Source organism: Maniola hyperantus, chromosome 19 (genome assembly GCF_902806685.2).
Source record: "Maniola hyperantus chromosome 19, iAphHyp1.2, whole genome shotgun sequence".
In the NCBI taxonomy this organism is placed as follows: Eukaryota; Metazoa; Arthropoda; class Insecta; order Lepidoptera; family Nymphalidae; genus Maniola; species Maniola hyperantus.
Window position 1 is genome coordinate 10,362,988 of NC_048554.1, and position 12,091 is coordinate 10,375,078.

The 12,091-nt window shown below is 36.5% G+C and overlaps 1 protein-coding gene across 1 annotated transcript in view; it reads left to right on the forward strand.

Annotated features, from left to right (window-relative positions):
* Positions 1 to 12,091, forward strand: part of LOC138403694 (uncharacterized) — a 58,833-nt gene that overhangs the window by 44,008 nt on the left and 2,734 nt on the right. The window contains exons 2-3 of the mRNA XM_069505124.1: positions 592 to 1,335; positions 2,089 to 3,314. Coding sequence (XP_069361225.1) covers positions 592 to 1,335; positions 2,089 to 3,314 — 1,970 coding nt within the window. The remainder of the gene's footprint in view (positions 1 to 591; positions 1,336 to 2,088; positions 3,315 to 12,091) is intronic.

The window sequence follows — 12,091 nt, forward strand, 5'->3', positions numbered from 1 at the left end:
GCGTCCATTCAAGTGACATGTCGCGACGCCGGCTTCTGTAGACCTGTTAATCTGTGGAAATGACGTTATAAACATGTTTAAATGGACGAAATATGGTTTTATTTTGTCCTTTTTTATTTGAAAACTCTTTCTTTTTCTTTGCCTAATCCTCATTACTAAGAGAACGACATATTATGTATTAAGTAGAAACAAATATTTCGTTTTGGTCGGTTTTAAACTGTAAGTGAATGCTTTGTGGACTTGTAAGTCATTCAGATAATGCTTGATTTATTGATGGTCTGTCAAAAATATTTCATAGAACGTAGGTTTATTAACATAACAGTCCTATTATATTTATAGAGAAGCTGACACCTTGTTTAGAATTGTTTGGTGAAATTGGGTTAAAGGAAAACATCATGCCTGCATACCTGAGAGATCTCCATTATGTTCTCAAAAGGTGTAAAGTCTGCCAATCCACACTGGGCCAGCGTGGCAGATTAGGATTAACCTAAACCCCACTCATTCATCATATTACAATAGAAGAAATAATAAAAATAGAAACAAAAGAAGAACTAGAAAAGGTTGTTGAGAATTACACGGTTTGTATTACAGAAACGTGTCAAGAAACTATACCAAAGAAAGGAAATGAATCGAAATATAAGTTGCCTTGGTGGACGGACGAACTCCAAAATCTGAAAAAAGAGATGACGACAAAAAAAAGAAGGATCTCTTGCGCAGCACCACGACGTAAACAGTGCGTTGTTGATGAATACCTGCAAGCTAAGGAAAACTACGAGCTTAGAGCATCCGAAGCACAAACTGCTAGTTGGAGACAGTTTTGTGGAGCACAGGATCGAGAAAGTCTATGGGACGGAATATATAGAGTGATACGGAAGACAACAAGGAAACATGAAGATCAACCACTAGTGAAAGGAGGAAATACACTAACCCCAGAAGAGTCAGTTGAATTACTTGCGAATACATTCTTTCCAAAAGATACAGTTACAAATGACGATCCAGAACACGCAGAAATAAGGAGAAAAGCTGAAAAAATCGAAGAGTATATACAAAGTGATAAACAGGATCCTCCTTTCACCAGTGATGAACTGAGATACGTCATCAGTAGTTTTAATATAAAAAAAGCCCCAGGTGCTGACGGACTAACCGCAGATATTTGCGCAGAAGCAATCAGAGCCGAGGAAGAAATCTTCCTAAGACTCATAAACAAGTGCCTCGAACTATCATACTTCCCAATATTATGGAAAGAAGCGACGGTGATAGTCCTCAGGAAACCTGGAAAGACAGATTATAACCAGGTCAAGTCCTATAGGCCTATTGGACTACTACCAATCCTCGGTAAAATATTGGAGAAGATGATAATAAGACGACTTCGTTGGCACTTGTTACCGAACTCTAATCCCAGACAATACGGCTTTGTTCCACAACGCAGCACAGAGGACTCCCTCTATGATCTGATGCAATACATACGCAATAATTTGAATAATAAATTAATTAGCGTAGTAATAGCGTTGGATATAGAGGGAGCCTTTGATAGCGCATGGTGGCCCGCAATAAAGAATAGGCTAGTTGAAAAAAAGTGCCCACAAAACCTTCGGAAAATATCTAATAGTTACTTTCAGAATCGGAAAGTATGTGTTCGCTATGCTGACAGAGAATACAGGACGGAAACATCAAAAGGATGTGTACAAGGGTCTGTCGGAGGGCCAACTTTTTGGAACCTATTACTTGATCCCCTGTTGGACGAGATAGAAAAAAGTGGTGTGCATTGCCAGGCCTTTGCTGATGATGTCGTCCTGGTCTTCTCCGGCAATTCAGTTCCCAATATTGAACAACAGGCAGAATGGGTACTCACCCGAGTGTATGAGTGGGGTAAATCAAATAAGTTAAAATTTGCACCTAACAAGACCAGTGGTATGGTTATAACAAGAAAATTAAAATATGATACCCCACGCATACGCATGGGTGATGCCACTATAGAAATGGCAGATGAAATAAAAATTCTGGGATTAATCATTGATAAAAAACTAACTTTTAAAAATCACATAAAATATATATGTACTAAAGCATTAAATATCTATAAACCATTAGCTCGATCAGCGAAAATAAGTTGGGGACTGGGTCCGGAGATAATCAGGACGATATACGTTGCGGTGATAGAACCAATAATTCTTTACGCGGCCAGTGTGTGGGCACCAGCAGTAAAGAAATTATATGTAAAGAACCAGCTGAATTCAGTTCAAAGAAGCTTTGCATTAAAAATATGCAAGGCTTATAGGACCGTTTCGTTAACCGCGGCGTTGTTACTGGCAAAGCTTATACCCCTTGACTTGCGCGTACAAGAAATCGCAACCTTATATGAAGCTAAGAGAGGAAAGCCTCAAACGGTAGTAAATGATAGGACTGTAGAAAAACGAATCTGCTACCTTAAAGCACCACATCCAGCAACCGAAATAATACAGGACTTTAGAAAATTGGAAGATATGAGCGCTGAAACCATCGAGAAAAATGATTTGACAGGCCTAAGGATATTCACCGATGGTAGTAAGATTGATGGCAAAGTAGGAGCAGCCCTGTCTTGCTGGAAAGACGGGGATGAAATAATGATTAAAAAATTTCACCTCGAGTTTTATTGCACCGTTTTTCAGGCCGAATTATATGCCCTTTACCACGCCACAGACGTAGCATTAGAGTCTACAGAACATACGGTGAATATCCTTAGTGACTCAAGATCCGCCTTAGAATCGATCCGAAGCCCCAACACATATCATCCCCTTGCCTTTATGGTAAGGGAGAAACTCCGAGAGGCCAAAGACCAACGCAAAGATGTGAGATTGTTCTGGGTAAGGTCGCATATTGGTGTAATAGGTAACGAAAGAGCCGACCATCTGGCTAAAGAAGCAGCACAGAAAAACACAACTGTGGACTACGATGCCTGCCCAACTTCTCACGTAAAACGGATGGTCAGAAAGAGGTCGGTACAACTGTGGGACCAAAGATACGCAGAAAGTAAAAACGCGACTCTGACAAAAATATTCTTTCCGGATGTAATTGGAGCATACAAGGTCTTAAATAAAATCAAGCTTACACCAATCCTCGTGCAGACATTAACAGGTCACGGTGGATTCGGGCAATATTTATACCGTTTTAAATGTAAAGACAACCCCACCTGTGACTGTGATGATGAAACCGAGGAATCAGTCTTACACATCTTAACAGAATGTCCTAAATTTGCCAAAAAGCGGTTGGAACTGGAATATACCATAGATAGCAAGATAAATAAAGAAACTATACCTGTCATTATATCTAACAAGAAAGTAAGCAAAAAATTCCTAGAATTTTGTGAACAAATAACAGGAAAGGTGAAACTGAAAAATAACACTAGAATAAGTTAATACTAAATTAGATTATAAATATCTAAAAGAGTATTAAAAGAAGAATATAAAATGTAATTAGCAAAAAAGAAACTGTACATGTAAATAGGTAGTATAAGAATTAATAAAGTAAGAAAATATGTATATTTATATTATATATGATAATGTAATATTATACATAAGAAAAAAAAATAGCATGTAACATATTATTATAATAATGAATGACAAGCTGAAAAAAAAAAACGTAGCTGTTCATTCTCGTCCAACAGAGCAAGGCAAAAAAAAAAAAAAAAAAGCAAGCCATGTCAGCTATAAAAGGTCTCCGATCATCATGTCGGAGGACAAAAAAGCGGACACACAAAAAAAAAAAAAAAAACCCCACTCATTCTAAGAGGAGACCCCGATCCCCGACTAGGCTGACTAAGTCTAAGGCTGACGTCTTAACTACTACGACTAAGTCTAAGTTTAAGGCTATCACCGCTTTTTACACCTGGAGATTATCTCGTGGTAGTCTACAGAATATGTTGTAAAGATACACGCTGTATATACTGGATACAGTTACTTAAGCCGTTATATTAGTTTAAGCGATATCAACAACCTACGGTAATGAGATTTCACCTGTTGAACCGATCCGATTACAATTTATATTAAGTTCGCTCCGAGCAGATTTATACCGGCTGATATAGGGCATTACAGCTGAGATCACGTGGGAGGCAGCCTTGCATTCAATAGAGTGTTCGCGAATGGGATATTATAACGTTCTAGGCACATTGCGGCATAGGCGAAGCGAAGTGAGGCGTCTTTTCTTAAATGTATCAAAGTAAACTGAACTCATTGCTAAAATATACAAAATTTTGCGAGGCAAATTTAAAAACAGGTGTGAAATTGCGTCGATTTGTTTTTATTTTACTGAAACTTGCTTTTACCCGCAGATTCATCAGCATATATATTATAAAAAAAATCCGTAAGGAATTCTCAAAATTCTATCTTAGTGAGGGTTATATGACCTACATGCAAAATATCAATTTTCGAGACCTACCCATACTCGCACGTCACGTCACCTCATCATCTCGACGTACGTCATCATATTTACGTAGTGGAGATAAAATTCAATTTCAATCTATCAATTAGCCCGTTTGTGTCCACTGCTGGACATAGGCTTTCTAGGTCGTCAGTCTAGTGGGCTAGAAGTTGTCACAGCGTGTTCCGATAATTTGCAATATTTTGGAGTAGCGTTTTTCTTTTTGCGTCTTATGTGAGCTAAATAAACTTATATTTACTTTAATTTGTTTGTATAGCAATATGTCTTGAGCCTTAATGCGCATTTGATCTGAGTTTTAGCCAATACAATACCATTTTTCTAGGCATAAGGTATGCTTTGATAAGGCTATGTGTAGGATTGTGTCGTAAGTTATAATTCCTGGCTTAGGCGATACTAAAAATAGTGCTAGTTTTAGGCACAGTTCTGTCCTAATATATTTTTGCACAACCTCTTAGGGCCTGCACATACAGACGTAGTGGAGTAGAGTCGCTATAGCTGCTTTAGAGGCAAGACGGTCAATGTGCATCCAGCCTAATTGACCACTACAACTCTTGCTTTCATTAATATTTCAGCCTAAATTGGGATTGAGTCACAAGATATTTTTTTTAATTCGGAGGTTCATGACTGCCGCTCCGGGGCCATAGCCCCTTTAGCCCCTATGGTAAATACACCCCTGTTAGTACCTACCCACTACGCTTCGACTATTCGTTGGAAGTTTTGCTAATAAATCGGATGTAACGCGGAAATTCCTCCGCCCCGATAATATTTCGCATAGTTTTGTATTTTAATGGCTAAAGATCTCCGGCGAGCTGGCCGTCCATTTTGTGCTAAGTTTAGTAAGTACAGGGGATAAAAAGAGATTCCTTTCTCTATAAACGATTATCACATTTAATTTCAACCTAAAGAAAATTTACACAAATTAATTAATAATAGTTTGCGTCGTGACTGACTGTAATGACGTCTAAATCATCTTCTATAATATAAAAATGAATCACCAAATGTGTCGCTCATCGCAAATCTCGAGAACCGCTGAACCGATTGAGCTAATTCTTTTTTTATAATATTCCTTGAAGTACGAGGATGGTTCTTACGGAGAGAAAAATTTAATTCAACCTCCCCCTCAATTTTCTAAACTCCACCCGAGCGAAGCCGGGGCGGTTCAGCTAGTTTTAAATACATACCCGCGACTCCTGGGATCACGCCCGACGCTCTGACCACTAGGCTACGGTTCACTTGCTGCCAGTGACAACATTTGTTGTAGGTATGTTCACACTCAGTACTGAAGCGACTGTTTATGTCGGTAAAACACTATAAAAATTATAAAATATGATATGATGTCAATGTACAGCTCAAACTGTGAGGTCTCGTCATCATCATCATCATTATCAACTCATCGATGGCTCACTATACCTACTTATTGAGCAGAGGTCTCCTCACAGAATGAGAAGGGTTTTTCCACGGTCAGCCATGCTGGCCAAGTATGGCTTGACAAACATCTCATACCTCTGAGAACTCTTAGGCATGTAGGTTTCCTCTCAAGCAAGTGATATTTACTTGATTAAGGCCCAATTTCACCAACGGTGGCGTTATCCGAGAATACCTATGCCAAGAATAAAATTAACTGCTATATTTGCTGTTGGACAACAGTTGTGGATTAAGTCGTCTCAAACACTCGTCCCATCCGAGAGCTTCCGTGGCGTGCGTTGCTGCGTACATAAATAAATACAGTAAATGGTTACAATACGGTATTTGACAACTAGTCAAATCAGTAACTTTTTATCAAACGTCAATTTGACGTCCTTTTTTTAGTTTAAACGATAATTTGAAATGCTTATTACACTTAAAACCAACAAAGGACGTGGACTTTACGTATTTTGGAAGACCCTCTATTTAATAATCGCTGAGAAAGAATTTATTTTTGATGTAGTCAAATACCCAATTACACGAAAACAATGTAGATGATGGAACAGTTCCTCTCAAGCTACCCGTGCGAAGACAAGCAAGGTCGCTAGTTATAAATACTAAAATATATAACCATCGACTCGTGTCTATACAATAATTTAATTTAATTACCACCGAAAAGCAAATACAAACAATAAACATACATCAGGGTAACACAAAAAGCTTGTGTATATTAATTAAGCATTGCGTGCGCATAGACAATACCGCGTAAAGAATCAATAAGACTAAAACCGCGTTAAATCAACATTGGGAAGGCAAGACAAGAAACGAATCCCGGAATTTATGGTCGCGTTACTACAGACCTGGCAACTGCTAGAGCGGGCGTAAATGATGCGATTGTATATTTCATTGTCACTAAAGAGTTATTTACAACAAGCGATACAAATCTCTGTTACGATAAAATGATAAATAGCTACAGTATGACGATCGTTATCACCTCATATTGGCCGACGGCTAAGATGCATTGTTGCAGCAAAAAGTACCATAAATTCAGCCGATCACAACAATTATTGTGATTGTAGCAATGATTTTCCATAATAAAGTGGTCAATATAGAGATATTTCACAGGAAACATGTCGCTAACCTTGAGCCTGATATGAAAGCTCATAGTCCTTCAATAGGTGATGGAGAAAGCTCAATTCATTCTCAGTACTTTCGGTCAAATTATCATTAATTAAAAATACTTGTTAACATGTAGCTATAGTTCGACCATATCCCGTATACCTCAGACGGTATTGTTATGCTCTGTTTCTAGATTATGTGAATAGACTCTAGAATTAACCCACATAGTTTGGCCAACCGCAAAGATGATGCGGTAATAGGCGGAATACCTACATAGCTCGAATCATTGATGGCCGTTGAGGTTCCAAGGTGCTAGAACTACGACCCATAACTATTTGATAGGATTTAATGTAATGCCTTCCTTATCAATATCTTCAATACTGAAGAGAGCGTTATGTTTTCCAGGCCGAGTAAATTCGGCTTGACTCAAGTTTTTGACAAATTAATATACACTTTCAGGTTGTAACTTGTAAGCCATGTCGTGACAGAGTCGTCGTATCGTCATATCTAAAAACACTTAGTGGCGCTCTCTGCTAAGTCTTAAGTGGCTTTTGGAAGGCGTCTATGCTAATTTCAGACCTAATTAAGCCTGGATTTATGTTAGGTGCTTAAAAGGGTTTGATTTAGATTTTTGGTGACATAGTAATAGATCTTAAATAACAAATTGAGTGTAATTAGGTATATACATCTTAGATTGAATAATTACACTGTTTCTCCAATATGACACAGTTTTTAGCTTTATTTGTGCCTATGTAAAAGAAAAATACACAGGGCGGCGAAAACGTCAACCCATGTGTGCTGGTGATTATTTTCTCAAGATGAGAAACATTGGACAACTTGAAAGCGGTTAGCTAAATCTCTGTTCTCTGATAAAAGTGACATGAAACACTTTAAATCAAATGTACGCAACCCGTGATATTTTAAGTTGAAGTGCTCCCAAGTAAATGAAAAATAAGTTTCGCTGACGATTATAATTATTTACTAGATGATGCCCATTGTTCGGAGTTCATCCAAATCGAATAAAGTTTTGTTAAAATCTCATGGAATTTCTTTCTGGGATAAAAAGTAGCCTAAGGCCACGGCTGTCCCGGGGATATTAGCTATCTCAATACCAAACTTTGTCAAAATTGATTAAACTGATGGGCCGTGAAAAGCTGGCAGACAGAGAGACTGACTTTCGCATTTTTAATATTACTTAATTTGCATTTGGATTATAAGTAGGTATTATACTTACTAAAGCATTTCAAGTTCAACGTAAAGTAATATTATACACTAAAACTAATTTATCGCAAATGACCTATGTAAATTAACTACATTTTTATTTTTACAGGTGAGTAGGCACTGTGCGTGTTTACTATTCACACATTTTTATTTTGACATGTCTACTTTTAAATAGCTCTATATATTCCAAGCTTAATTTTATTAAGGACGCGCCCGCACCCGAAAAAGGCGCGAAACACACGCGATATAAAAAATGGCGGCATGCAATTTGAATGCGTGAATTATTGTCTTTTAAGGAGGAATAATACACCGCCTGGAATCCAGATGCCTCCAGAAGATAAATGTACTTGCACCGTTAATTTAGTTTAGGTGCTTTTTGTTGGAATAAAACAAAAATTAACAATAATCTAGTATCAAAATATTATAATAGGGCGTGGTGGTGCGCTTTCTAAAAGGCAAGTACTTACTGACTTAAGGCTCACTTAATGACTTATGAGTACTTGCGAATATAAATATTTACCTCTACATTATTGTAACCAATTAATATCAAAAAGTGGTCAGTTTTTGTATAATATCCTTCGCGGTTGTTTCGATTCATTGCGTGGTTTGATCACTTCTGAGTTCTGTCTCTTGTTACGTTCATTAATGAGAAGGTACCTACTATATTGCAAAAAACCGTGTAAAGTAGCCTAGGTAAAACCCAAGACCAACTTGAGTATCGACAGAAAGCGAGACAAATTGAGAAATAAAATGTCTTTTCGAAAAGTAACTAAGTAACTATGTAGGTACTTAAACGTATGGGTAAAATACAGAATCTCCTTTTTTTGAAGTCGCTTAAACAGCTTAAATCTTTTTAAAACGCGGAGAAAGTCGCGAAAAGAAGTTATATAGCTAGATGAAGTAACTATATAGATAGACATAGGCTAGATGAAGATTTGCAATTGATTACAATCTCTCCCTATGGTATAATCCTAATAGTCAATATATTATTCAATGTTACGTTTTTTAATAGGCAAATGAAAAGGTGAAATATTAATCAGATACCGGTTTATGTCGCTGATGTAAAAAATCTAAACGTGGACAAAGTCGCGAGACAAAGCTAATGTATCTATAGTTAGATGAAGATTTGCGATTGATTACAATCTCTCCCTATGGTTAATAATTAAATATCTTTGCTGTCTTATAACAGCCAATATTCAATGTCGCGTATTTTAATGCAAATTGAAAACGTGAAATATTAATGAGACACCGGTTGATGTCGCTGATCAAGACACTGATAACTGATAACGCAGCTTCCTTGTAAGAGCCAATGAAGTGTGATTTAGATTGATTTAAATTATTGGATGCAGCGACATCTCCGATATTTATAGCTTTACATCTGATAGTTTTGTAGCTGGTTCTTAGGAACGTTGATTTTCAATTTACGGCATTCAAATTGACAATAATTTTATGATTTTAAACAACAAATCTTGCGCTCTATATTTAAGTCAGTTGGGATTATAGGGATGCCACCCTTAAGTACATACCTAGTTTATAATATAGTATTGTGTGTTATTTCAGGCTTTAGCATTATAATACGTGAAATACCTAATTTTATTTAGATTAATCTCGATGAGGTTTTAGATTTAATTTAATTTATTTTATTTTTAATTTAATGTTGTTTTTTTCAACTTTTAATTTAGATATAAAAAAAACTCTTTGTATACCGTTGACTTCCTATATTAAATAAATATTTTACGATTTTAACTTTAGAAGATTTTATTTTACTGTCTTCTGTAAAGGCTGTCTACCTACACGTTGGCTGAAAATATTTAGCAAATGTCAACCAAATTTTAAACGTTGTTTCCGGATCACGCCAATATCTTTTGATGTTAGTATGAAAACCTAAGAAAGAAACTATGGAGTCAAATGGCAAATGTATGCCAAATAGAGTGTACAGTACGTTCGCCAATTGCATTGGTCCAATGTATACAATGCTCTTAATAGTTTGTGAATCTCCAGCCTATATTTCGGAATTAGATTAAAACTAATCTAATATATGTAGAAATATTTGTATATTTAATATTTAAGCAATGCTTTACGGCCCATTGTGTACAAATCGGCGCATATGCAATACAAGAGATGCAGCCGATACATTCCGTTTTTAGGGTTCCGTAGGTACCTCAAAAGGAAAAACGGAACCCTTATAGGATCACTTTGTTGTCTGTCTGTCTGTCTGTCTGTCCGTCTGTCTGTCAAGAAACCTACACGGTACTTGACGTTGACCTAGAATCATGAAATTTGGTAGGTAGGTCTTATAGCAGACATTAGGGGAAAAATCTGAAAACCGTGAATTTTTGGTTACATCAACACAAAAAAAATTAAAATGTGGTCATGAACTAATAATTAGTATTTTCAATTATTAAAGTAAGATGACTATATCAAGTGGTGTATCATATGAAAGGGCTTCACCTGTGGATTCTAAAACAGATTTTTATTTATTTTTATAAATCGTAGTTTTGGATTTATCGTGCATAATGTCGAAAAAATGCGACTGTACTACGGAGCCCTCGGTGCGCGAGTCTGACTCGCACTTGGCCGGGTTTTCATCCATGCCAGAATACAGAATCAATTTAGCATCACCATTATAATATCTACGCAGGTTCCCATGCGCCCGATGCATCTATTAGCATTAAACTGTCGATACAATGTAGATACATGCATCTGTAACATGCGATATTCTATCGTTCGTTAACTAAGTACGCAAAATGTAACTGGCTAACTGAAAAATGCAAGTTTCGAGCATTTAGCGACACATGTGGTGATGGAAATGATACTTTATGTATTGTACCATCCGTTAACTAAGTAGTACGTACGTGAAATGTAATTAATTAACTGGCCAATTAGAAAACGCAAGTTTTAGCGACAAACGCGGTAATCGAAAATGGTACAATTATTTGTTGTACAGAAAGCGGAAAGTAAAACATAATTAATAGAGCTTTCATTGCTTCTAGATTTTTAAATAAAATACTTAGGGTTTTTATTTGATTTAATACAATGGCATTGATAAACAAAAATAATGCTGCACTACATACTTTAATGAGCTATATGTATTTATTTTAATAAATTAGGTATATAAACTAAATCTAGTAACTTCAAGACAGGATGAGAGACGAGATGGAGAGTAAATTGGAAGATACCTATTGACTCAAGAAGTTTATAAACAATGCACCTATTTGTAAAATTCTTTCATTATTTGAAAGGTACCGGAAATTACTCTCCACATACCTACACACAAACTCACAAAATTCACGATCTTTATTTATATTTTTAATATAGATTTAATTAAAACTTCTTATCATACACATTTCGGCCAACAGGTACTTTGTTAAAATTCTGTTTTAAAAGTGTAATTGAGGTGGGTTTGATCTATAAACTCAGAATTGAACATACATGGCTTAGCTGCGTTCTAGTCAACAGACATAGCATGTAAAACATAACACTACACTGAACAACATACTCGATACAAAATCGCATATGCAAATGCAATGCGGTGCAATAATCCGCACAAAATGGGCGATTTGTCAGGCAAATATATGAAACTCACGGCTTATTACGTCAAGCGATTTTATGTGGCCAATAACAGTTTATCGGTTCGTAATTCTAGCATTCTATTAAAGCGCTATCTATAATAATATCAGTGTGATAAAACGGACCACTCTAGTGCCTATTTCCACTTATGGGTACTAGAGTAGGTATGTATGTGTCACTAAGACAAGCAAATGGCTTAGAAACTGCGTCGTATATCGAGTTTTCGACGCCGGATGTATTATGCAAACAGTAAAATTATTAGCTCATTTTGTTGGCAAGGACATGGATTGTAAGTAACTAAGGTAGGTAAAACATCAATAGCTTAATAACAGCTATACTTACTTCGTCTGAACTTAGACCTTGG